This window comes from Propithecus coquereli, unplaced genomic scaffold, assembly GCF_000956105.1.
Source record: "Propithecus coquereli isolate 6110/MARCELLA unplaced genomic scaffold, Pcoq_1.0 Scaffold10, whole genome shotgun sequence".
NCBI classification, from domain to species: Eukaryota; Metazoa; Chordata; class Mammalia; order Primates; family Indriidae; genus Propithecus; species Propithecus coquereli.
The window spans coordinates 3,649,287-3,677,037 of record NW_012133858.1 but is presented as its reverse complement, the minus strand read 5'-3'; the positions used below and the strand labels follow the sequence as shown (position 1 = coordinate 3,677,037).

At 42.3% G+C, this 27,751-nt stretch overlaps 1 protein-coding gene across 1 annotated transcript in view; it reads right to left on the bottom strand.

The window, feature by feature from the left end:
• CASR (calcium-sensing receptor) overlaps positions 1 to 27,751 on the bottom strand; it is a 75,511-nt gene that overhangs the window by 7,675 nt on the left and 40,085 nt on the right. Inside the window, exons 2-4 of the mRNA XM_012640587.1 lie at positions 19,365 to 19,782; positions 16,393 to 16,699; positions 11,736 to 12,620 (exon numbers count right to left, since the gene is read on the bottom strand). Coding sequence (XP_012496041.1) covers positions 11,736 to 12,620; positions 16,393 to 16,699; positions 19,365 to 19,549 — 1,377 coding nt within the window. The 5' untranslated portion in view covers positions 19,550 to 19,782. The remainder of the gene's footprint in view (positions 1 to 11,735; positions 12,621 to 16,392; positions 16,700 to 19,364; positions 19,783 to 27,751) is intronic.

Below are 27,751 nucleotides of genomic sequence, written 5' to 3'. Positions count from 1 at the left end.
AACCCAGTGGGAGGAAGGTGACTTGAGGAAGAGGCACCTCTTTCTAATTTACACCAAGGTACTTGCATGTAGCCCTGGTAAGCCACGGGCTTTACTTACTGCTCAAATGGTAAGTGGGGTAGGAAACACTGTCTTGAAAATGGGAAAGGGAAAGAGGATACATCTCACCTGGCCAGTGGCCAGGTGAAAGCTGCAGGTGCACCTTCACCTTGTGGCATCTCAGAAAGGGCAGGGCTTGTAAGCCAGAACCCATTCCTGTGGCCTTCTGAGATGGGCACGGGGGGAGGAGAGGAGGGATGGCTAAGTGCTCTGCCTCTCCCCACCTTCTTTCCCTGCGGTTCTGTTTTTGTCGAAGTTCCTTGCTGCCAAAAATCACAGAGGGGGCTGGAAAGAAGAAAGAAATGAGGCTGTGGGTGGAGGCCTGGCCATCACTGTTGTCAGAGTCCTGGCGAATCCTTGAATTTTTACAGGTTTTATAGGTCACAAAACCTTTGCGTGCACAGACACCAATCATAATAATTACTAACATATACTAGTCATTTAAAAATTTTAGATACTAGTCATTTTCACTAACTTTGAGAAATGATCCTAAGTACTCTGTATTCATTATCTAATCTAACCCTCATAGCAAATAGTATGATTACCCTCATTTTATTGATGGGGAAACTGAAGCAGAGAAAACAAGTATCTTGTTCAGGGTCACAAGCCTGTGCTCTTAACTGTTACACTCTATTGCAGCATTGCTGGGCTCCTGGCTCTGCTTCCTGCTGTGGCCCTGATGCTGCAAGAGGAGGCAGTGGGCACTCAGCAGCTCATGGGGGACCTGCCCTGTGCCACTGAGGCACCAAGTGAGAGTAAGACAGGGGTACTCACTTCCACTGCACCTCACGAGTCTTTGTCACTCTCGTGCTCTGAGCCCATCTCGTCACCTGTGTAATGAGAGGGCTGGGCCAGAGAGGCTGCAGGGTCTCTGCAAGCTCTAGTCTGGACGTCTCTTTGTTCTGTGGTTTGGTGGTCCCAGGAGTACATTTAGAGGCACCTCTCTCTTTTATCGTTTTTTTTTTTTTTTTTTTTTTTTGAGACAGAGTCTCACTCTGTCACCCCAGCTAGAGTGCATTATAGCTCACTGTGGCCTCAAACTCCTGGGCTCAAGGATCCTCCTGCCTTAGCCTCCTGAGTAGGTGGGACTATAGGTGTGTGCCACAATGCCCCTCTAATTTTTCTATTTTTTGTAGAGACGGGGTCATGCTCTTGCTCAGGCTGGTCTTGAAACCCAGATCTCAAGCCATCCTCCCGCCTCAGCCTCCCATAGTGCTGGGATTACAGGGATAAGCCATTGTGCCCCACCTCATTTATCATTTTTTTTTTTTTTTTTTTTTTGAGACAGAGTCTCACTGTGTTGCCCGGGCTAGAGTGCCGTGGCGTCAGCCTAGCTCACAGCAACCTCAAACTCCTGGGCTCAAGCGATCCTCCTGCCTCAGCCTCCCGAGTAGCTGGGACTACAGGCATGCGCCACCATGCCCGGCTAGTTTTTTCTATATATTTTTAGTTGTCCAATTAATTTCTTTCTATTTTTAGTAGAGACGGGGTCTCGCTCTTGCTCAGGCTGGTTCTCATTTATCATTTTTAAGGTACCTAAAAAACAACATGTAATCCGACAATGGGGCAAAGTTTGGGCCGAGTCCATCCAATGAATGGCCTTAGTAGGCCTTTCTGAGACCCAGCCCAGCACTCGTTATCCACATTAATCCGATGTGTGTGACAGACTGACCTAGCCGGCACCCCGGGAGCACCTCTCATGTTCCCCTCCACTCCAGAGGTGATACTGCTTCTTCACAATTTATATCCATATCGACAATTTAAATAAACACTTATTTGTGGTAAGAAAGATTAAATAGAGAAAAGGAGTCACCTGAGTTTGCTCATAAGCAACTCTAAGATGTGTATGGGGGCAGAGTCCAGGGCAGAGCATGTGTGCTCACAGGCGCACCACCCTGGGTGTGTCACCTAACCTCCGCCCTGGCAGGCTTGACTTTTGTCTCAGGCCTATGGGGTGGGGGGGACCTCTCACTCCCTATTGCCTGGTTCTGCAACCAGCGCTGCTGAGCCATCCTAAAAAAGAAGGAGAATGAATCCTACTAAGGATTTGTGCTACCCATGTTCTCCCAAGCCTTCCTGCCTTCCCTGATGGTCATCAATCTTATTTTTGCCTTCACTTCTGCTGAGTCCTTAAAGCAGTCTGTGGAGAGGAGGTATCCCAGACGTGCTCCTGTCTTTTACCTCCACCTCTTCTTCCTTTCCCTCCTCGCTCTTGGGATGACCAAATCTCCTACCCAGGGTGGTGTATGTCCTTTCGTCTCTACTCCGACATATCTCTGTCCTGACACACCCTTCTTCCTTCCCTCAGAGGAACACGCGGCCCTTCTCTTCTTTAATGCTGCTCCCTCCTGCAGCACTTGGAGACTCATTCCTCCCACCCACCCTGGGACCTTTCTGACGTGGCCAAGCCACCCTCCTTCACGCCACAATTGTGCCCCTCCCACTTCCTGCTGGGGACCTACCATGGCTCAGATGAAATAGGCTTCACACCTCTCTAGGTAGCTTCCAAAGCCCTTCATACTTTGGTTTCATGTACTGACCATGATTTGTCAGTACAAAGTTTTATTCTAATCATACAGTCCCCAATCTTCTTTCCATATTCAATGCTAACTCTATCTTTGCTCTAACATGTATAAAAGGAGTTGAGTAGAGTGCAGAGGTAGGAAACTACCTCTTATTTGTACTTCCTATGTGCTAGGTAGGCACTGTTCTAATACCTGACACATGCTACCTCATGTAATCCTCACGACAAGTCTATGGATAAGAACTAATATTGTCTTCACTTTATAGATGATGAAACTGAGGCATAGAGAGGTCAAGAAACTTGCAAAGTCACATGGCTAGTGAGTGCTGGAGCTGGGAGTTAAACATGGCCTTTCTGCTACACCATCCTGCCTCTAATATAAATTGCTTAGAGTGTCCATATTTGCCAGCAGTCAGTAATATTTCCTCATCAAGTATATTTTTAAAAGCATCACTCTTATTTGAAGAATACTTTAAAATGCATATATAGCAGTAACGAATAGTTAGCATAGAGTAGTCAGCATAAATTTCCTTCTTCCTATTCAGGTTTCAATTCCTCAACAAGTTGCTTCTCTCCTTTTCCCTTTCCCCCAGTTTTCTGCAGTGACATCTCTCTAGCACCAGAGTAGATGCAGGGAGGGAAGCTGGACAAGATCCTTTCTAATTAGATGATCATCTTTCACACTGGTCAGACTGGACAATCACTGAAAGATCATTCCTGGCTGCAAGTCTTCTGCATTGCTGTTGGCATGGGATGCAGATTTCCACCATAATCCTAACAAGATTGGATTTTTATACTATTGGAATCAATCAACCAGAAAATATTTATAGAATATCCACTGTGTGTTGTGCACTGGGCTACAGAAATACCAGACAGGGTCATTCAGACCTCGTGGAGTTCACATCTGGATTTAGGGGTGAAATATAAGACATAAAAATATTCAATGAAATAGTAAATAGTGCAAGATAAAATATAGTGAAGCGCTAATTTATGGGGTATTAACTCTAAGTACAGAGAAACTCAGAGGAAATAGAGATGAAAAGGGTCAAAATGGTCAATGCAGACTTGAAGCATGGTAGAGATTTGGCTTGGCAAAGACAGAGGAAAACAGGTGTTAAAGACAGTGGGAACAGCATGGGCAAAGAATAAACAGGAATAAACACAGTGTGTGATGGGGACAGCAAAAAGACCAATTTCTCAAAAATTGTGTATGTGATAGAGAAGAAGGAGAAATGCAGTAGATAAGTAAAGAGGAGCCAAGGCAAAGAGAGGCTAGATTTCATAGCAAAATGGTATGGATCAGATAATGAAAAGTGTTGATAGGGACGCAGAGTCCTCCATATACTGCTGGTGGGGATATGAAATGGTACAGTCACTTGGGAAACAAGTCTGGAAGTTCCTCTAAAAGTTAAACATGGAGTTTCCATTTGACCCAACAATTCCACTCATGTATATAATATATTCAAGAGACAGGAAAATGTATGTCCACACAAAAAACTTGTACACAAATGTTCATGGAAACATTATTCATAATAAGCCAAAGTGGAAACAACCCACATGTTCATCAGTTGGGTAAATAGATGAATAAAATGTGGTATACCCATACAATGGAATACTATATGGCCATAAAAAGGAATGAAGTACTGATACATGCTACAACACGGCTGAACCTTGAAAATATTATGCTAAGTGGAAGAAGCCAGTCACAAAAGACCATATATTTTATAATTCAATTTATATGAAATGTCCAAATATAGAGAGGCAGAAAGTAGGTTATTGGTTGTCCAGGGATGAGGGGCTGGGAGGCCTAGGGAGTGACAGTTAAAGAGTATGGGTTTCTTTCTGATGTGGTGAAAATGTTCTAAAATTATTGTAGTTATGGTTGCACAACTGTGACTATACTAAAATCCACTTTAGTATATTTAAAGTGAATTGCACACTTTAAATGAGTGAATTGTATGGTATGTGAATTATATCTCAATAAAGCTGTTACAAAAGAAGAAGGTATAGAAAGGGGTTAAAAAATCTGATTTTGACTTCACTGGTAGAGCTGACATTCCGCAGCAGGCAGGGACCTTGATAACAAGGGAATCTCTAGGATACCTGGTGCAGAGAGTTGACTAATGAGACATGGCAAATCCAGCTTCAGATGCGGCAGGGAGATAAAGGATGAGTGGAAGGGAAGAGGTAGCGATGCAAACATCTTATCCAGAAAATGAAGCCTCTTGGAATCTTTGTGGCTAGAAATTTTATACCCACATTTTATTAGGCCAAATCTCTCTAAAGAAGGTACTGTTTTATTTCTTTATGTATCTCCAGTGGTTTGTAGACAGCCTGGATTTCAGTGGCTACACATACTATGTCTGTTGAGTGCTTGGTTAATGGAACAGATGTTAAACTTGTTGGTGTCCAGCACTACTAAGTGGAAAAGTGGTTCCCATGGTGAGGTTTTTATTAGTTTGAGGATAAATGAGAAAAATAAGATCAACATGGTATATGAATTAGTTGAAAGAACAAGTAGACAAAAAAATTAATAAAGATAAAAAAGACTTGGACAACACGATCAACCAACTTGACCTAATTGACATTTCTACAACACTCATCCCAACAACAGAATATACATTCCTTTCAAGAGCACACAGAATACTTACCAAGATAAACCATATTCTGGATCATAAAGCAAGTTTCAATAAGTTTAAAAATATTCAAATCAAACAAAGTATGTTCTTTGACTCCTATGGAACCAAACTAAAAATCTATAACAGAAATATGTTTGGAAAAATCAGAAACTTGGAAACCAAATAACACACTTCCAAGCCTAAGAGTCAAAGAAGAAATAAAAAGGAAAGTTACAAGGTATTTTGAACTATGCCTGAATCCATGTACTCTTTTACTGTCATCTACTGTCCTTGCTCGATATTTACCTTTGTTCCATTCTCTTCCTTTATTTATTTGTTTATTCAACAAATATTTATTGAGCAACCACTATGGGCCAAGCAGACACGTTTTAGGAACAAGAAATACAATAATATTCAAGATGGACAAAGAGATGTTTAATATACTCCAGCTTGGTCAGTTGTGTTCATGCTCAATTATTTGCCCACTACACTTTCTCTTTGTGTAAGGACCAGTCTGTCAGGATAATTGGTTTCCTTTGGCGAACACCCAGGGTTCAAGGCTGTGGACCGGTGTCTTCACTAGGAAAACCATCAGCTGACCTGGCAGCCTCTTAGGAGCTATAAGGCATGTGCCCAGAGGGACAAACTGGCCACATGGTTCCTTTGCAGTTACCTTGGCTTCATCAGGGAACAGATCACCTGGAGCCGATGTAGGCTTTCTTATTGGCTAGATATATGACTTTGGGAAAATCGTTTTAGGCTCTCTGGGTCTTACTTTCCTTACCTACAAAAGAATAATACTCAAGACTAATATTTACTGAACACATTATGTATAGGCACAGAATGTTATCCTAAGCACTCTATACATAAATGTTATCCTTATAAAAAGTTATAAGGTAAGTTTTATTATCTCCATTTTTTCATGTGAGGAAAGTGAGGCACAGGGACATTAAGTGACTTTCCAAGGTCATAGAGCAATTAGGTGGCAACTGAAATTTAAACCAACTCATTCTGGCTTGAGAGTCCAAACTCTTAACCATTATGCTAACTTCTTACTCACATGCAGGTGTCGGATTAGACAGTCTATTAGGTTGTCTATCTCCAGTTACAACAGGTTAACTAGTGGAAAATTTAGGCAGAGAAGATGGACATATTTAACAACGGGATGGTGGAGACACATGTAATGATTGTGGCAACACATGAGGCCGTAATCGGAAATGTGGTCTAAACTGAATGACATTGTGATCTCCATGCATGGCCTGTACTTTTACACCCCGGGGACTTTCCATTATTTTTTATTTTTAATCTACTTTATTGAGGTATAATTTACATAGATAAATTGCACCCATTTTAAGTGTATAGTTCTGAGTTTTGACAAATGTATACGCCCATGTAACTACCACTGCCTCCACCCTGAAAGGTTCCTTGCTGCCCCTCCCAAGTCACTCCCCACTCTGCTCATAGCCTTCGGCCACCATTGATCTGCTTTCTGCCACTAGAGACAGAATATCACATACATGGAATCTTACTGTATGTACTCTTTATTTTTGGTCTGTATTCTTTCATTCAGCATGATGTTTCTGTGATTTATCTACGTTGTTGCACGTATTTGCCTTTGCATTTGACATTTCCTCCAAGGAACAGATCCTTCTCCATATCCACGAATCCTATCTATCTTCCAAGGCCCATCTCAAATGATATCCTTTATTTTTTCCATACTTCAAATCCTACCCTGAAGAGTATTGTAGTGCTCTATCCTCACAGCAGGCATGTAAATAAAATAACATGAATGTGGAATATTTTTTACTCCAAATTTGTACCTTATCCTTTTTTAAGCAATTACTTGTTTACTAAGTCATATCTCTAAATATTCTCCTTAAACATCTTTAATATTGCTTTTGGCATGTTGACCTGCAAGTTCTGCAGTTGAACATTTTATTTTCTGTAAAATTCCTTCTTGTCTTTAATTCACATAATAAGGAAGATGGAGATGGAAAACCATTTCACCCTTAAGAGCAATCAATGGTAGGGAATCTTTTTTTTTTTTTTTTGGAGATAGGGTCTTGCTCTGCTGCCCACGCTGGAGTACAGTGGCTCAATCACATCTCACTGCAAACTTGAATGCCTAGGCTCAAGTGATCCTCCTGCCTCAGCCTCCTCAGTAGCTGGGATTACAGGCATGTGCCACAACACCTGGCTATTTTTTTATATTAATATTTTATAGGGAGGGTGTCTCACCATGTGGCCAGGCTGGTCTTGAACTCCTGGCCTCAAGTGCTCCTCCTGCCTTGGCCCCCGCTAAGTGCTAGGATTACAGGCATGAGCCATCATGCACAGCCTGGCTAGGAATCTTTAAGTTGATAATCACTGACCCACAAAAAAGCAATGTTGACGTAAGTTAAAAAATAATTTAGATATTTCCCCTAGAGAGAACACTCTTCTGTTTTTAGAATTTTAAAAGAAGGAACTGATAGTTCCATTAAAAAAGAAAATATAAAATTTTACTTGAGATTATAATTCAAGATAACATGCTTCCAAATTATTTTATTTGGGGAGTAATATGAGGAAAGAGAAAGAATAAATGAAGGGGAAGAGAAACAAGAAAAATCTAGTAGAAAGACCAAAACATAGAAAATAACATACGGACACAAAGAGAGTAACAGGCTCACAAAGAAAACTAAACACCAAGAAAGAGCTAAAGGAGGGGCAAATACGTAGGACATGCACACATTTAGAAGGTCAAATATTCTTTTATGCAATAATATTCCCATCTTGTGGCCTTTTAGGGTGTTTCCCCTAAAGGATTTTCAAGTCAAACTGTTGCTCATTACAAGCATAAATGGGAATCACCTCTTGCCACACTCTAAGCGTCAACTGAATTAAGCCAAAGACTAGAAATGTCCCACTGTGGTCAAGGCCTTCCAGCTCTCACACAGATAATGAGGGAGAGTTCACACAGATAATGAGCGTCTTGCTTCTTGCCCACTTCCTGTGCTAAGAGTGTAAGGAAGGTCCAGGCCCTATTCCCTTCTCTAGCCTTAGCCATTTATCAAATACCTTCCATCTTCTCTGTCTCTCACTCTAATTTATCTTTCCCTTCCCCAATTCCTAAGAGTACCAGCAGTTCCTGGAAAGGTCAACTCCATGTGACTTCTGTCATCACCACAGTTCTGTCACCATGCATGCCTGTTTTCTGACTAGTGAGTGGTTGGTGTGAGGGGGAGGGAAGCAGGAAGCCTGCCTTGTGTACAGTCATCCTGAGAGAAGAAGGAAGGTGGTTCCGTGCTTACTTGCGTGGTGTTCCGTTCAAACTCGATGGTGGGCATGTGACCCAAGCTTGTCCAGTCAGAGCCTAGAATACCTTGGCCACAGTGATTGATCCAGGAATGGGTTGTTGGGTCAAACAGTTCCCTGCAAAGAACTCTAGGTAGTGTCAAAGCAACTCATTCGCTGATTCATTCTACAAATATCCTGGTGTTAGGCATTCTGGACACATTCTGAACAATACAGGCATGGTTCCTGCTCTTAGGAAGCTTAGAGTACAGCAGAGGACTAAAGTGAAGAGAGAGCTGAGGAGGGGTGTGAGGAGGGCTTGGGGTCTCTGTGGAGGTCAGGAAGCAATTGCGGGTTATGTGCTCATAAATTACCTATTAGGGCTACTTTTAAGGCATATGAGTTGATTGATATATTTTCTGGGGAAAAAAGATCCACAAAAGAAAAAAATTGTGACTGACCTTTATTTAACCAGAATTTTAACTAATAAGAATCTATTTCAGTCAGTTGAGGAGCTGTGGAAATTTAAACAGCAAAAATAAGGAAGAAAGAATGATCAGAAAATGAACGTTTGTGGAAGTATGATTTGAAAAGACTTCCAGGAGAAAGTGAATTTTGAAAAAGATTTAAAAATTGTTGGTAGACAGTGATAGTGAAGCCGAAAACTGATGGCCCTTCTGCTGTGGGATGTGGGCTAAGCGAAGATGCTGTGCCAAGAACTAATAAGTGATTTGTGGGAGGTGTCAGGCAGGTGGGCTTACAGGGAAGGACTGAGAGAAGGCAGGCGTGCAGCTCCAGGCTGAGATACTTGGATTAGATTGTACAGGGACAGGTTTCCATATAGGTGGAATGACAGAGAATAACTGCTGGTTCATCTCTTGAAAGAGACATGGCAAAGACCTTAAATTCTGGAATGCCCTCCCAACAGCTTGGATTCCTAAGGCCCAAAGGAGACCTATAGCAAGCAGGCAGGGCGTTTTGGCCAACGTTTGCACACTCTTCCTCCCTAGAGTCTGATCCCATCTTCCTAAGGTGCCCTCTCCCGCATGAATTGCATCAGGAGGACTCATCTGTACCTGGACTAGGGACAGGTGAGCTGTCTGTGTAGTGGGCATTTTAAATTTTTGGCTGCTTTGCTTCTATTTCCTCCTCCTTTTGGGAATAGCATCCTGATTTCCCATGGGGATATACTCTTCCCTTACTCTCGGTCTGTGTAGCATCCTAGCATCAGGGATGGATCCGTGACTTGGGACTGGTCAATGCACATGATTTCTGGGACTTTTACAGGAAATTCTGGGAAGTAAGGAGATCCCAGAAGCAAGGATTTTTCTGAGCTTGATGCTACTGCAGAAGATGAAAACCACTAACCCTGGGGCATAAAGAACAAAGAGATAGAGATGAACGTATTTAGTTGTACCCGGAATGCGTCTGAGATTTTCAGTAAAATGAACCACTAAATTTCCTTTTTTGTTGTTTATGCCAATTTGGTTTGGGTTTTCTATTATACAACTAAAAGTCCCAATCATGACTATAGCCTAATGCGTGCATAGCTTTCTTCTCATAGGCCTGAGCTCTGGTCCTGACCATCTGGATCTCACTTCCATGTATGGGAGAAAAATCATTAAAGAGTAGAGCTGCCAAGTTTCCCACTGAAAGCCTCTTTTCCCTTCAGCCCCACCCTGCTCTTGCAGGCTTTTCAAGAGCTGGGTCCTCTTTGCAGGGGACATGGAAGGGAAGAAAGGAAAAACAATAGTGTTTACCACGTAAAGATTGTCCCTGTATTCCTCCTACTTAAAACCCCATACCTTAGCATCATGGCTTCTGAAGTCTTTGAAATCTTTGACCCTCATTAGAGAGCTCATCTATCTTTGCAGGGTGGAGGTTCAGTGTGAGGAAGGAAGCTGTGAGCATCCATAGAGGTTAGAAATTTTAGCCAACAATGATGGTTGAGTGAAATTTTCTCACACCAGAAGGGCTGAGAACTTGCAGGTCCCGACTCACTCTCCCAGCCTAGACAGTCACTCCTTCCCTCTCATGGGAATCTCTGCAATGACTGACAAAAGTTGTACACTCTTTGCCCCTTAGTATCTTTCCTAAAGGGTCTGTGGTGGTTGGGTTCTGTATATAAAGCTGTTCTAGGTATCATTTTTTGCCTAATTAATTAATTAGATGTGAACCGAAATCCTACTATAATGATCACACATCTGTTTATAGCTTGAAAGTTTATAAATTGCTTTCACATAGGTCATCTCATTTCATTGTCAAAAGAACATTGGGTGGAAAATAGACTAGACATTAAATCCATCTTACAGATGAAGACACTGCGACTTAGAACAGTGGCTTGCCTAAGATCACACAGCTAGGAAACGTGGGAGTTGAAGGGCTGGGTCATTCAATTCAAATTCAGGGATTTCCCTCCCACTATCATGTACTATCTCTGACAGGTCAGTTTGGAACGGGGGAAAATATAAAAGGAGTGTAAAATACGGTCTGATCGAAAAATAAGGCACATGTGCAAGATATATGAACAGCTTAGTAGGATGAGTCTACAAATGAAAAGGAGTATGATGTCTCTCTTGTGTGTAATTAAAAAATAAAAAACAAGACTAAACTATAAAATGAGTGTAGAAACTCCACTAAAGTTCCGATTTTTTTCTATGATGACGACTTTAGTGCTTCTTTTTGAACCATTCAATATCAAATCCTTTTAAGAAGAGTATTTTTCTGTGCCTTTGATTTGCTTGTGTCCTAAGCTTGTGCTTAGTTGGTCTGCTGGGTGGCTCAGCACAGGCTGTGAGTAATGTAATGGCAAAGTGGTGGCTGAACACCAGAACACTGGTTTTATGCCCCTTGGTGTATGGAATGTAATAGGCACCCAACAAATACTTGTTACTCACAGGGGAACAATGTCTTTAATTTAGATGTTAGAAAAATACTCAGTTCTACCATATTTGAAAACTTTTAGGGACCATACTTTGGGTATTCTGAACCACTGGTAAAGAACAATTGAGTCAAGGCTTTAAATAGATAATCAAATCAAATTACTAAATTTTGCAGAAGTTAGTTGCTCATGATGTTTAAAAAGGCAATTTGAATCCAAAGTTCTATTTAGTGGCCTCATTTAGATATTGCCCTTTTCAAGTAACCACTATTTTTCTTGCCTGGATCAGCCCAACTCTGCTTTTTTGTACAGCAAACTGTTATCCACATGAAGGACGTACCTGCCAAGCCTCAACCTTCTTGATGTCTGCACAGGAACCATTGGTGAAGAGCCCTCTCCCAGGGAGGCAGGTATATATATCTTGCAAGGCGTGAGCAATGGAGTAGACTGCTAAGTACACGTTGTAGGATATCCGTAAATGTGTGTAATCCATGTAAGGAGTCTCGACACTGCTGATATTCTCATCCCCTGTACAGAGAGGTCGGAAGGCAGTGGAACTGTTGCTGAACCTGCCACCACTGTCTTCGTGACCTCTCAGGAAGGTGTCTGTGGGTAAAGGTCCTTTAGCACCTTCTTGGAGGTGGCAGTTAAAGGTTTCTTCCCAAAACTCCTTGGCAAAACCATTGTGGACAGACTTCTTGGGATGGACTTTCTTTAGGAATTCCCGGAACCCTGGGATCTGCCCAGCCTTCAGAGCAAATCCAATGGTGCCTCCAACCACATGGAAGTATTCAGGCATGGCGATCAAGGAGGAGCTGGCCCAGGCCTCACTGGCCAGCCAGATCCTGCCTGTGATGTTGCGCCGGACGATCTCCTTGATGAGGGGCTCAAGGTCTGGGCCGCTGGAGAAAACAACAATGACTTTGGCGGTGGAATTCTGGATCACCTCTACAACCTGCTGGATCTCTTCCTCATCAGAGTACTGGGAGATGAGCTCGCTGAAGTCAATGCAGATGTCCCTCTCCTCAGCTTCCTCTCGGAACTTCTCAATCCCTGGCCGCCCATAGTCATCATCAGCCGCGATTGTGCCCACCCAGTTCCAGCGGAAATACTCAATGATGTCTGCCATAGCGGTGGCCTGGTGTTCATCATTGGGGATGGTACGGAGGAAGGACTTGAACTGATTCTTGTTGCTGAGGAGTCTGCTGGAGGAGGCGTAGCTTACCTAGAAAGAACCAGGGACACAGAATGAATGAGTGAGTGAGTGAGGTGCTGTTCCCTTCCAGTGTGCCCAAGCACCTGTCAGTCTGTGAGGGAGCACCTTAAATTCCAATGGGTGATTCTTCACAATGCTACCTTCAAAACTGGCCATAAAAGCAACCCAACAAGAGAGGGTTGTACTTATCCTTTCAAGAAGAATCTTTGTGCACTGTTTCATGTTTCTTCTAATCTCCCCTGTGCTGCCTCATTGGTTATAATTATCCATGCACACATCTTCAGTCTGTTGGGCCTGATTTCTGATCTGAACAGTTTGACTTCCCTTTACTGTGATGAACACTTTGTCCATAACTCACCTCTGGAAGGAGTCAGGTTCCCTACAGATTACAAACTTAAGGTTATTTGGAGGAGTCCCAGGGAGTTCCTTTTCCTATTCTGCCTAATTTCCCTCTTCCCATCTTCCCTCTCCTACTCTCCCCTACTCCCAGTACTGTAGGTAAAAGTAAGCGCAAAACCTCAATTCAGTCATTTTTGAGAACGGTTTATCTTTTAGGCTCATTTAGCCATTCAGGCTCATTAGGCTCAATTCCCCTGCACCACAATAACAATGATGTATATCCTTAAATATCATCAGAATAACAACTTTTCCACTCCTCACTTTTCGGTGGTTCAACCACCGTCCAGAGTCTTTTCCTTTTTCTTTTTTTCTTTTTAAGAGAGTTCTCTTAAGGAGTTCTTTCTGAATTCCTGGCGTCATTCGATCCTCTCACGTTAGCCTCCCAAGTAGCTGGGACTACAGGAGTGAGCCACTGCACCTGGCTCTGAGCCCTTTCTTTTGTGCAGTTGTAGGTGAAGCCTGAGCCCATTTGGCAGGCTTTTGATGTGGGTCTCCAAAACCTTAGAGGGGCTGAAAAGGAACCCTGGAGAAGCTGCCTTGATATGTTCCCACTCTCTAAGACATAGAGCATGTATCTGAGCATGGGTGTGGACCACCAGAAGAAAGCCTTGCCTTTGATGTTAAGAGATCACTGCCTGAAGAAGTAGCCAAATACCATGTGAAGCATTTGCCAGTGTAGAGCTTTCCAACTTTTCCCCCACGTTTGGAAACACAGAAGATGGGGTCAATGGAGGAGGCTGGTGAAACGTGGTGGGGAGTGCTCTGACCACCAAGCCCACCTCGCCATCCCAGACCTTGAGGGGATCAGTATCTTTGGGCAGGCTTTGGCCCATTTGCTGCCTTTGTGTGCCCCTGTGGCTTATCAGTTAGGAAGTTCCAAGTTACTGGACCATTTCTTCTAATAAACAAAACATTTTGTACTTAGTAGAAGTACACTTAATAGAATCTTATTAAGTACAATTAACAGAAATCTATTAAGTACACTTAATACAATCTAGGAAATGAAGTAGTGTTTAATATCTCTTGTTCTCTAGTTCTCTAGAGAGATTTTAACTTAAGAAAACAAGTTGAAGAAATTTGGGGAAATGCCTTTTAAATATTTCTCACCATTTGAACAATTAGTTTTCTATGTTCAATGTTTTTAAATCAAGTTTTCCAATATGTTCCTTCTTGTTAATGAATAGTTCCTACATTAAAAACATAAAAGACATGGGTCTGTGAAAAAACCAAGCCAACTTTGCTGAAGGACAAGTGTGATTTTTCTGACAAAAGCTTTGATTTTAGAAGCTATAATACGAAATTGACAATTTTTTTCTTTTATCGGAATAAGCCACTCTCACACTGCCATGGAAGCTTGCGGGCTCAAACAATAGGCTGTAAATCAGGTTTTTGCAAATGTAAATCCTACCATTTTGTAAATCCATCCGTTATTCCTTGCTGCTTGATTTTCTTTTGAAAAATCGGCCAAAAAGGGATTTAAAGGGATAAAAATTAGAAATAAAGATATCCCTCATGGATATGGTCTTAAGGAATGTATTTCTAATATTTGTCCATTTTTTAAAAAGCAAACTATAAAGTGAGGTAAATACCACTTTTCATCCCCCCCGCCCGCCAAAAAAAAAACCCTTAAAAACACACAAAACTTCTTTATATCGTAAGAGGGGAGAATCTCACGTATGATTCAGAAAACTGTGCTAACCACAGTTTGTTCTAGCTGGTCCGCTTGTTCCATCCACTTGGTGGCGTGGCTGATGTAAGAAATAGCACTGGGTCCCTGACCTAACCCTGCAGAGTAGTGATTCCCAGCCCTGCTGCACATCAGAACTGCCTCGTAAGCATTCTGAACTCCTGAAGCCCAGGCTGCATCTCAGCTCAATTAAATCTCCATCTTTGGGGGGTGGTGGGACCCAGGCATCAGTATTCTTAAAGCTCCCCAGATGATTCTAACATGCAGCCCTGGCAGAGAACCACTGCTGTAGATATATTGGTTTGATCGATGATCATTATGGTCTTCTCAGCACTTTTATAATTAAAATTCAACTTAACCTTATCTTTCATCCAAACCACAAAGCATTAAAACCTTCCCTTTCATATTGTTTCTCTACTTGATGGTAATTCCATCTTATGCCTATTGGCCGTGGGGTAACAACAACTTACGTTAACTGTGTATCTAAAATAATACTGTGCAATATGACAAATTTAAATATGCCCAACACATTTACTGATATGGGCTTGGCCAGGTCACTGTGGCACAAAAGTTACAAAGCCAGAGCTTCCCCATGGGAAACACCTTTAATTCCCTGAAGTGAGGATTCAGTAAATGATGACAGACTTTCTGTTATCATACGTATTTAAAGGGATAATGGCTATAACCAAGGAAATGGAGCCCTCCCAATAGAAAAGTATAAATTTATCAAAGGCACTCTTATTAATTTTATATATTAAACATTGAAAAAATAAATTTAAAGTGTGACTTATAATTCAATTTAAAACGTGACATAAGGGATGCATCACAATTGAGCTGATTCGCCCATCCACGGACATTTTAGGTTGTTTCCAATTTTTCACTATTATAAAATGATGTCATAAATCTATAAATATTAAACTGGAAAAAGGTTTGCTATATAGTGTTAACGGGAAAAAATCAGGTTATAAAATGGCATTTACAGTTTGCTGTCCTTTTTTTGGTGAAAAAATGCAACTTTGAATAAATGTTTATTAAAGCACTTGTTTCAGTGAACTGTTTCTGAAACAGTATTATTTGAAAAACAGTAGTATTTGAAAATGCAAACCATCTCCCCACCTAGGCTGAGTTCCTCCAGGGTTGTGAATGCTTATTTATATACACTCTATAAATATTTGTCAAATGAAATAGAATATTCTCCACTTCTGGAATGTGCAAGACAATAGGTAGGTCCCTGTTTTGTGAGAAAGCATGCTCTTTCCCTCTGATCTAAATTTTCATCCAGACAGTAGAGAAGCAGAAACTTTAAAGGGAATGGAATTAGGGACAGTTATTTTGGGTGTGAAAGATGGGATTTACATTGTATGGTCTCATTCCTTTTAGAAAAGCAGAAGAAAGGCCATTTACTGAAGGAAAGGAGTAGGAAATAAATAACAATGTTTAAAAAAAAAAAGACCCAGTTTTATACAAGTTACGTTTAAAAGAATTTTGGAAGGCTAGTGAAGGGATTGTTGATATCGTTGACATTGGGGGTCTCAGAAATCCCAAATGGTCATGATCCGGCACACTGACTAAATAAAAGGTCTTTTGCACCGGAGGAAGGAAAATAGCAAACCACATGGACACTGGGCCTGGCACCCTCCAAGTCTGCTTGTCCTGACTCTGCTCCCAGTACCCCATCTACGAAGGCGCGGGTACCTGGGGAATGTAGAAGAGCCCCAGCAGGTTTGCCACCGCCGTGGAGATACCCGAGCCAGTTGCTCCCACCACAGCAATAGTAGAGGGGATGTGCTCTGAGCAGTTGCAGAACTCATCAAGGTTCAAAGAATCGATTTTGTTCTGGGCAACAAAACTCAGGGTGGCCTCCAAGGCCTTAGAAACGGTGTTGCAAGTGTCGAATATCCTGTATCCCAGCGTCATGTTGGGAAGCAGGGCCGGGCTGCTGTTTATCTCCTCTATGGCAAATATCATAGCTTGTAGCCAGCGAAAGCCACGGAAATTATACCTGGAAGAAAGAAGAAGTGGAAGAAAATGGGAGGCTTGCTGGTCAAATACTTTAGAGTAAGAACTGGGCAAAGCTGGGTTTGAATCCTGGCTGTGTCACTTTTTGGTTTTGCGCGTTCTCTTTACAAAGTCCTTTCTGTAAAATGGAGATAACCCTTGCCTCATAGCCTGGCTGTGAAGATGATGATATGAGATAATTATGCAAAGTACTCAGCATGGCGCCTCACACAGAGTCAGGAGCAATAATAATAAAGATTGTTATTTGTAATTCATTGAGTAATTTGTATCTGCCTCCTCTAGCAAAAATTCGAAGTAGCTGATGTGAGGTACTTTAATAAAATATATATATTTAAAAAGAAAGAGGACCAGGGAAAATATAAATAGATTAGGCTATTAATATGTGGGTGCCTAAAAATAACCTCAGATTTGCAGAGTCACAAATTTAGACCCATGACATTGCTGGAGATCACAGGGGAAAGGGTGATGGATGAGCTAATTTTTATTAATAAACAAACAACAAATATATGAAGGCTGTACACGAACAGTGGTTATTTTGGGGTATACGACTGGTTATTTCTGGGGGCGGAATGATTATTTTAAAATTGTGTGCTTTGGGCTTATTTATACTTTGTATTTTAAAACAATGAACATGCATTGCTTTTCAAAGAAGGATATTATTTTAAATAAAAATCAAGCAAGTTAATAAGAGAAATAAGGGGCAGTGACATAGTTTTCACTCCCCCAGCACTTGGCTCAGAGTGAGGGCTCAATAAATTGTGCTGGATTAGTGTTTCTGCGTCCAGAGGAGAGAACATAACAATTCATCAGGTTCTCCCTTTATACTGTGGGTTTCATTACTTGAATTCAGTGACAGGAGGTGAGAAATATGACCTGTTATACTCCATTGTATTGTTCAGGTTCCCAAAGTTCCTGGTCTAATTTTTAATGTAACATTTTTCCCTTCATTTTCTTTATGTTTCTTTAATTTATTTGTTTAATTATTTGTTTTAAATCTTCTGTTATTAAGAATTATTACAGGCCGGGCGCGGTGGCTCACGCCTGTAATCCTAGCACTTTGGGAGGCCGAGGCGGGCCGATCGTTTGAGTTCAGGAGTTCGAAACCAGCCTGAGCAAGAGCGAGACCCCGTCTCTACTAAAAATAGAAAGGAATTAATCGGACAACTAAAAATATATAGAAAAAAATTAGCCGGGCATGGTGGCGCATGCCTGTAGTCCCAGCTGCTCGGGAGGCTGAGGCAGGAGGATCGCTTGAGCCCAGAAGTGTGAGGTTGCTGTGAGCTAGGCTGACGCCACGGCACTCACTCTAGCCCGGGCAAAAGAGTGAGACTCTGTCTCAAAAAAAAAAGAATTATTACAGAATTTTTCTTTATGTTAAACATCTATGCTGCTAAACTGATTTTACTGTCTTTCTTTAATGTAATTAAAAATATATACATAATTTCAGGGCAAGCTTCTTGCCTGATCTTAAGTCTGTATACACGTGGCACAGACACAACTCTGTCCAGCAGGGTACAACGAAGAGAGGATTTGTCCACATGGGCTATGTGACTGATATAACCAGTATTAGCGAAATTCTGCACTTAGTTTTTCTGCATTCCTAAAAAAATATGAAAATGTTATCTAATTTATTAGCTCTCATTAGAGCATGAACAGAAATCCAGTTTTGTTCGAATAGTCTTAGTTTTCATTTTCATTTTCCAGCTATCAGGAAGATCAAAGAAACGTGCTGGATCACTTCTGGAAGTTGCAAGTCTCTCTGGGGAGATGGGTTGAGACGTGGAGTGCAGTCACGGTCTCTGAGGTCTAGATTCGGGGAGGTGATACACAGTCCCACTGTACTCTGAAGAAATCAGATTCTATTTGAAAGAGTTGTGCCTAGTCCTGGATGCCATATAGTAAAAGGGTCGTGATGAATCAGAGAGCATTGGACGGAGGACAACCAGGACAGTGAGGGGTCTGGAAAGCATGTCATGGAGGAATTGATGAGAAAACAGAGACTGTTTGGCCTGGAGAAGGAAAGATTTAATGAGACATATTAGCTGTCTTCACATTGCTGCAGAGATAGTTCACTGAGAGAGTACGGTGTATTCTGTGTTAGTGGGCTGGGGAGGGTGTGGGGTTCAGATTCCTATGAGTGAAAGACTTTCTAATGGGTGCAGCTCCAAAACGCTATGGACTGGATTTTGAAGGTGCCTGGGTCATGCTAAATACTGAGGTTTCTTTCAACTCTAAATTCCTTGAAAAAGAAGTGAGGCAGGTAGCACTCAGGTATTACTGACCACTGGGCATGCAAGGCCAGTGGGGGATTCTACTACTCAGGTTTGCAAGACCTCAATTTCCTTCTAGGTACTCAGTCTTCCATTAAGCAATGCCGCTGCCAGGTAACAGTGATGACTTGGTCAGTAAATGACCAGGTAGATGCTTTAACAGGCCATGGGTTTTTCTACTCAATTCCCTTGACATTTTATGTTTGGAAAAAATTCTTTAGAAAAAAAGTGGGGAGCAAAGCAATAAGCTTCAGTATGATTATCAATTGCCGTTTTTGAAAAGAGAGAATCAAGTCTGAATCCTTTTGGGTTTGGTGCAGCTCTTCTCCAACCACTCAGAAGAGAAGACATTCTGAGATTTTTAGCTCCTTGTCTTACCTGATACATTCCACAGACTCGGGCCTCGATTTTAGATCTTGATCTTTGGCTGCTACTCCAAAATGAATAGGAAAGAGCCCCCCGAGGATAATGTCCCCTTTTTTCTGGGCCCGCTGGTCAGGCCCGTAGGCAGAGGTGTGCCAGGCAAGAGCCAGGAGGATCCCACAGCAGCTGTAAAACGCCATGATTCTGCCTTCTCCCCGGCACGAGAGACAAGGCGGTTTGGGGGCCGAGAGCTTTCCTCTTTGGTGCACTTCACTCTCTGCAGTGGGGACACATGTCTACAGCGTGGTTAAGAACAGAATGGAAGCCATGGTGTTTGAATCTCCATTCCTGCCTTCTCCATTGAAGACTTGTAAGGTGGGTAGTCCTTGAGTCTTTGGAAGCCACATCGTGTAGAGACTGTCTGTGATGCTTTCTAAAAGAAAAGAGAGACAAAATGGATTCAGCTAAACCTAAATCCCATCTTGTTGTGATGACTGGAACTGAGGTGGCTCAGGATTTCCATTTAGAGGGGTTTGGGAGGAGCAGATTGAGAAGGCATGGCTTAGAGCCACATTTTTATAGCACTTCATGCAAGATGCAGAAAACTTCAGTTGCCCATATTGGAGAAGAACTGTGTTCAGTTATGAGAGGCTACATTTTTTTAAATTAAAAAATATTTATTGTTGTCGTTGGGACAGATTATCTGTCTGAGAGAAGCCACATTTTCAAGTGGCCATTGATAAGATAAGGCCTCTGCTGATGTTGTTGCCGGATTTTGATCCATTCATTCTTCTGCGTGGATGGGAGATAAAATTGCTCTTGTAGCAGCAGCTCCTTGTATTATAATAATAGTAATGATGTTTTATTCAGCACATAAGTTGCTACAGGAAATACAGAATGAGTCATATTTAAGTTTAAATCTGACTGTGAACCAAAGAAAAGTGTCAGAAAAGGTCACTTATTCCTTTTTTATTATGATAGCCCTCCTTTTTTGTATGGGTCTCTGGTTCCAGTTTGTAACATGGCACTCTATAAGCTTTTTAGGAATAGTTCTTGCACAGGATTCAGAAAAATCATGGGTCAGATTATGTTTTACAAAGATTAACAGCTGGATCTAGAGAAAAGGCTTTCTGTTCCAGCATGATTAGCCTAGTAGGAACTCTCTGTTCTTCTCACTCTGAATCCTATCTCACCTACCCCATGGGTCAATCACCAGTTAAGGTTCAGGGCCAAGCATTGAACTTCCAACTGGACATCTCCACCTGGATGTCCCACAGGTGCTTCCAACTTAACAGGCCTTAAACTCACCTCCCTCCCAAACTTTCTCCTCCTTCACTGTTTTCTATCTAACAAGATTATGTGCTGTCCACAAAGACACAAAATAAGGAGTCATCCTTGCCTCCTCTTGCTGCTTGTCACTGCTCTCCATATTCAAACAACCGCCAAGCCCTGTAGAGTCTACCTCCTAAATCTCCCTGGAATCCATGTGCTCTTTGCCATTTCCAAGGCCATCATTATTTTCAACCTGGATTTCTGCAACTATTTCCCACCTGGCCTTCCTGCCTCCAATTTTGTCCCTTTGCAAATTTTTGGATGCTACAGAACAAGTGGTTTGGAACACAGGCTCTGGAGTTAAATCAGGCTTTGAGTCATAGTTGCACTACTTCCTAACATGGCTTTGGACACGTCACTGAGCAAAATCTTAATAAAATAATGCATGGAGGGCCATTAGCACAATATAACTAGTAAAATCATAGAGACTGCTAGCTGTAATAAACACCCTTTCAGCCTCACTCTTGCTAGTCTTCCCTTGAACTTCACACTCCACCTTACTGAACTTCTTTCAGTTCCTCAAGTACACCAGACTTTTTCCATGCCCAGACCTTGCACACGCCATTTCCCCTTCTTGGTCCCTCTGGACTAAACTAGGCCTGGAAAACATCAACTTATCTTTCATCTTTCAGATGTCCATCACTGTGAGGGCCTGACTTGCTGAGCTGTAGGCCTTTGTGTGAACAAAGAAAAGAGCTCCTTCTGGGCAGACACAGCCTCTGTCGAGGTGCGCAGCTTGACTGGAGCACGGGTTGGACTTCAGCCCATGCTAAGCCCTCAGTTGTGCAGCGAGCAACTTACAAGACTCTTTAAGGAGGCTTTCCCTGAACCTTCCGGCTAGGAAGGTCCACCTATAAGAACACAGTCTCTTACATCTTGGATCTTAGAGCTTCCATCTTGGAAGAGTCATCACACTTTATTATAGTTCCCTGCATGAATGTCTGATTCCACAGCCCAAGCTCTTAACCATTGCCATATGCTGCCTCTTGCCCCGTAGGAATCCCATCTCCTCCTCCAGCAGCCGCCCTAGCAGAGGGCATTGGCCCCTTATGGAAGGAGCACCCAGCAGACACAGCTTTATGGAGTTGCCTCAAGTAATGTTTGAGTATCTATGACCATCCCTGTTTTTTGCCTCCAGTCCTGCTTTTAGATTTTTGGCTTCATTCCTTGGACCTTGGTCATATTTTCATTCATACATTTAACAGGTATATGTGCTGAGGCCTAGGAATATAAAGGTGACAAACACACACACGTTTCTGTCCTCAAGAGCTCCCCGTCCAGTGGGCAGGCACGTAGAGTATCAGAACTTACAACACTCAGAAGTGGGAAAAAAAAAGTATCTTTGTTTTCTCTGACTAAATTAAACGTTGCCCTCCAGCACTCAGTACAGTGCCTGAAATAGTAAATGCTGAATAAATGTTTGTTGAATGAATGCATAAAAAAGAAAGTAATTTGGAAAGAGACAGAAATTAGCATTTATTCACCCAGGTATTGTGCCAGGCCCTTTAAACATCCAATGTATTTTAAACTTTACAGCAATTTCATAAAGAGTAATACCAACTCCACTTTCTCGGTAGGGAAATAGATTCTCTGTACATTCAGCTTACTCAGGTGAGAAATTCTGGCACTTGACTTAAGAATGCCTGAAGAATTCAGAATTTTAAGGAATCCCATGTACTGAATTAGGTAGGAGAGGGAATATTATAACTCACTAGGTTAAGTCACTAGGACCTGTTAAATTTTTCCTGTGAAAGATTAACTACTTGGAGAAGTTTATTAACTTCATTAGTCTATTCAACAGAAAATTCATGGCAAGAAGTAATAGAGGAAGGAGAGATTTGGGGTCAATTTGCAGTAGTTAACTCCACTAGTGCAAAGTAGTCTCCAAACCACCCTTTTTAGTCCAATTACCAGGGTCTAATTTGCTTTCAATGCTGAGAGTCATTTTAGATCCTCCGTCTCCCTTTTCTCCAACATCCCCTGGTCCTGTGATTCTGCCCTTGCGCTTCACTCTGCCTTCCTTCACGCTCCTGTGGCCTGTCCCTGTGTACAGGCTCCCACTGCCTCCCACCTTCCCTGTTGCAAAAGCTTTCTTTCCTCTCTACCTCACTCCTCCCACGCCCTAGACATCGACAGCAGGGCAACACGAGTGTGATCCTAGCACAGTGGCTTAACAACTGGAGTTCATCATTGTGACTTCAGCTTGCAGCCGTTATAATACAAATGTTCTTGAATAATCACGAACAACATGTCAGTGTTTGTATCTGTGGTAGAGACTTCTCATTGTCCCCCTTGTATCCTTTTATGCTACAGTAAAATCGTTTTTAGTTGGACAAGTGGCTGTCCAAAATAAAGACCATTTTCCCCATCTTCCCTGATGCTTACGTGTGGTTGTATGACTAAATTCTGGCCAATGGGATATAAGCTGACGCGTCCCGTGACAGCTTCGAGGAGCCTTGCTTAAGAAAGAGTTGGTATTTGCTGTTGGTCCCTCATCCCCACCCTCCATTCTGCTGCATGGAGGGGGATGAGACAGCTGGAGCCCATCCTGACCATGACCCACATCCTAGGGAATGACGGTTCCATGAGCTAAAGATTTCATGGAACAGAACCTCGGTATTGGACTATTCCTGGACTTTAACATTAAAGGGAAAGAAACTTCTGGCTGGTTTGAGCCACTATTGTTACATAGTTATTTTTATTACTGAAGCTGTCTCTAACAGCATCAATCTAAGAGTCACAAATAAACTCATTTGTTCTTAATACAAGCTAAGTGGAATACCATTTAAATCATATATAATCATGTTTGCCCTCCTGCAAAAAAGTATTACAAAAAAAGCTGAAGCTAATATTTGTTCTTTCTCTCAATGGCAGATACATCTGGGAAGAAGAAATGACCCATGGGCCAGCTGGTTTGTGTTTAGAAGGCCCTCGACATCATGAGGAGTGTTTCAGCTCTGGCAGATGAGTGCTCATTAAGTTCTTCAGCCAAGAAGTGTGGAATGATGGGAGATGAGGGCAGATTGATCTTTGGGTTCCATGGGTTCATGAGCTTATAAATTCGTGCAATTATTTATTCATTCAAAAGCATTCACTGAGCTCTCCATGTGCTAGAAAGTAGGAGTGCAAGACACTAGGGAAAGAAAGTTGAAATTTTTGCCTTCAAATTGTCCATGGTTTAAAAGGGGACATAAAAATGTGTTATAATTACAGTGATGCAAATGCTATAAAGAGGCACGAACTATGTGTTGAAGGAGCACGGAGAGAAGAGAGATGTCCTCTGGCTGGTGATTGCCAGGAGAGAGAATTAAGTCAAGGTGGGGACCAGAAACTTCGTGAGGGTGGGGCCTGTCTCTTTTCCTCACCATCATAGCGTCAAGCACGACACCTGGAACTTAGTAGATGCTCCACAGATATTTGTTGCATAAATGAATGAAGTGTGACCAGTAACGACCAGAGGCTGGGTGGGCAATTCCAGGACAGAACATGGGAGGGGTCGCCCCACGAGACTGAAGGTTCATGGGCAGGGGCTTCATCACGATCACAGGTGCATCCCGGCATTCAACAAGGAACCTGGTATCGAGTGGATGCTATAAAAATATCTTTTGAACTTGCATTTGTCCAAAAAGTAGGTACATGTCTCATCCAAGTCTGTAGTCCAGGTCAAGCTAACAGAGGATAGCAAGGCAAGGTTAGGAGTCAACACTGCAACATTTCAATTTTCATCACAGTATAAACCACCCCCACTCTCACCTTTTGGCTCTGATTTTTATGGACATTGTATAACTCTAGAGCAGAATGATTTTGCCCACATTTCAAATAGAGAAAACCAAGACACAGACCTTCTGAACTTCAAATCACTCAGTAAATTAAAGGCATGGCAATCTCAAAAACTACAATTTCTCAATTGCTAGATTGCAGAGGTGAAAATTCTAGGTTGCCTAGAAAAAAGATGCTTATGAAATGAAATTTGATTTCCAGTAGAGATCATTTGTTTTCATAGGATGAGTACACTGATGTGTCTCTGGTTTATTTACTGTAATCTTTGCCCTCTTTCCTCACACTAATCATAAAGAATATTAACCATAGGGTTTGAAGCCACTGTTGCGGAAAGGTGAAATGTGAGCGTTTTAATGAGGGTGAACAGGGAAAAAACGTCAAAAAGTTCAACCAATAATCACACAACCTGTGTACCTGGCTCTGGTTACAGCTTTCTTTACCTCTTGCTGAGGACACATCCACAGTATGGGTTTCTAGACATACCTGGGGCACATTTGCCAAAGAATGAGGGACATCTTATCTGCCATCCCCAGTGTGACCGTCCCCGGTTCTATTTCAGACTTCATTCCTTCTGTGCCAAAGCAAAGCACATCTTGTTTTAAAATAAGGGCCCTCTTTCAGCGCTGGGGGGGGACACAAACTGCTTGGTCACACTCAGAGCCGCCTGTAAGCCTGGCTTGCTCTCTGCCGGCCAGCTGCACACGGTCTTACCCTCCAGCTCCCTGACAACGGGTGTGACTTTTGGAGAGTACATGCCTCATTTAGCCCTGCTAATGGCTTAATTGAGTTGGAAAAATGCAAGGACAGGAACGTGATAAAAACCAGCTGAGCTGGGTTCCTGTTAGTCATTGGAAAAAAGCTGTCAGGGAAGGGAGGAAAAAGGATGAACAGCAGCACAGGGCACTGAGCAAGGTAGGGACAAAGACGCCTAGAGAGAGCCAGTGAAGGCGATAAATAGGAGAGGAAGCTAACATTCATTAATGCTGCATTCCGAGCTCCTTGATGACAGGCCCTCATCTGTCCCGTCTGTGGTCTGGGACGGGGGCTCCATAATGATTGCTGAGCGGATGCATACATGTGCGGAGTGCCCACGACATGACAAATGACAAACTCTGTGTTAGGAGTTAACGACGCTAGCTCAAGAAGAGAGAAAAAGAAACAAGAGCTAGATGGCAGTGGGGGTTGGGTGGGTGGAAATTCAAGGGTAAAAAGTGACGAGAAATGCTCGTTGTCTGCTCCAGAATCTTGTGAGTTGAAACGTATGCTGGCTTTGGGCTTTGTCATTTTCAATGCCCGGTGTTCCCCGATAGGACTGATTGAGTTGCTGGGGACACAGCTGAGAAATTTATTGTGCTGAAACGTTTCCCTTCATTGCTTAAGTAAGCTCTGTTGATGGATGCAGGGACAAGGTTAATGAAAGGGTTCATTTGAAAAGCAAAGATACACAAGTTATGTTTTTATTTTTTAAAAAAGCCAGAGCCTCAAGTCCTACATGAAAGGAATATTTCTGGGCTATAACATCCTGGTATTGCCTTTCCAAATTGCAAGGAACCCTGACTACCCAGGGTAGAATTTCCAGTCTGGTGTCCCAAGATGTGCTACCACAAGTTCTGGGATAAAATCGGTTTGGGAAGCTAATGTGCACTCTGTGTCACAAGGGCACATATGCCTTCCTGAGGCTCTGAGAAGTCCCACAGTGAAGAGAACTGCACATTTTGGCATGGAACACCTTTTCCTCCCCTGCAGGACACGGGTTACAGTGCTGTGAAACATGGGCTTGGAAGTGCTGAGCTAGTGGAAAGCATAAAAGCCGTAACCTGAGATTCTCCCTGGATGCATTTTTGAATGGGGAGATACATCTGTCCCTCAATGAGCATAGCATTTTTTATAATCCTGGGTACGAAATTCCAAAGGGTAGTATTAGAAAGAAGCACTGAGGTGGGGTGGGTGACTGCTGACTGTGACACAGACTTCAAAGTCATTCTCTGGTCTCAGGCATATATTCCTGCTCTCTTCTGCTCCCGAGGGATGCTTTGTCGTACATAACGAGCATGTACACTGAGCCTTTCCCCACTCACTTGCAGAAGCCCCACTCCCGACGTCACGTAGTGTCCCTGTATGAGGGCCAGGGGGGCCATGCAGTGGTATGCTGGTGAATGGGCTCTCTGAATAAAATTTAAAAAAGTCCTGACTTGTAGTGTTTGCTAAGTATTTCCACCAAGGTCAATTTCAAGCTGGTTTGAGAATGGTTTAACAACTAATCTGCAAAAATCCTGGCTATTTAACCATTGGCAATCAAGAGCTCTAGCACATCACTGGGACATATCTCTAAGCGCATGGAAATACTAGTTTTCTTTGGAAAACCCGGCCTAAATTATTTTATAGGCATTAGAAATCGTCTGTCAACTTCTGTTTCCTTCTTCGCTTTGACTGTTAGGAAGCTGCAAGCTAAACTTGTGGCCCAGCTCTAGCTAAGATATAATAGAAACCAAAAATACATTAGTGTTCTAATATTACCTGTGGGATTATTTTTAATTCCTGCTCTTATTTTGCCCCAGTTTCCTCACACATTAAGTCTTTCATTTTTATAAGCAATGGTAGGGATATAAACACAAAAACAAACAAATATGCAAATCTGAAGTTTTGCTGTGGGCAAGAAGAAATGTCCCGAGGTGAAACTGTGTAATTAGAAGGAAGGGGTCTGGAAAAATCATTTTTGTTTCATTAAAGACTGTCTTGGCACATCAGGCCATCAATCTAAAATATAGAATTTTAGAGGTATAAGGTGACCTGGGAAGTTTATCTGGTTTATACTGAAACCTTCTGACATCTGAATATTTGAATCATGGTGGCCAATTTTATCATTCACAGCTCATTGAAAAAGCTGCGTTTGGTGATCAAAGGGAAAGCGTTTTCTTTTTAGTGAAAAGTGAAGTCATTTTTTCCTCCCGATTTGTCAGTGCATAGTGTGTCTTAAAAATAGCAGTTTAGATCTTCAGATGACTAAACTGACTTTCAATTATGGCATGAAATCCATTTATTATTGGAGTTCTTTAATTTTAATTGGACTGCAGGTGCACAAAATTGGATTCATCATAATCCTTTCTTTGTGATACACCCTCATCCTGGGTCCAGGCCTGGTGCACTATTAATTCTTTTTTTTTTTTTTTTTCAGACAGAGTCTCACTCTTTTGCCCGGGCTAGAGTGAGTGCCATGGCGTCAGCCTAGCTCACAGCAACCTCAAACTCCTGGGCTCAAGCGATCCTCCTGCCTCAGCCTCCCAAGTAGC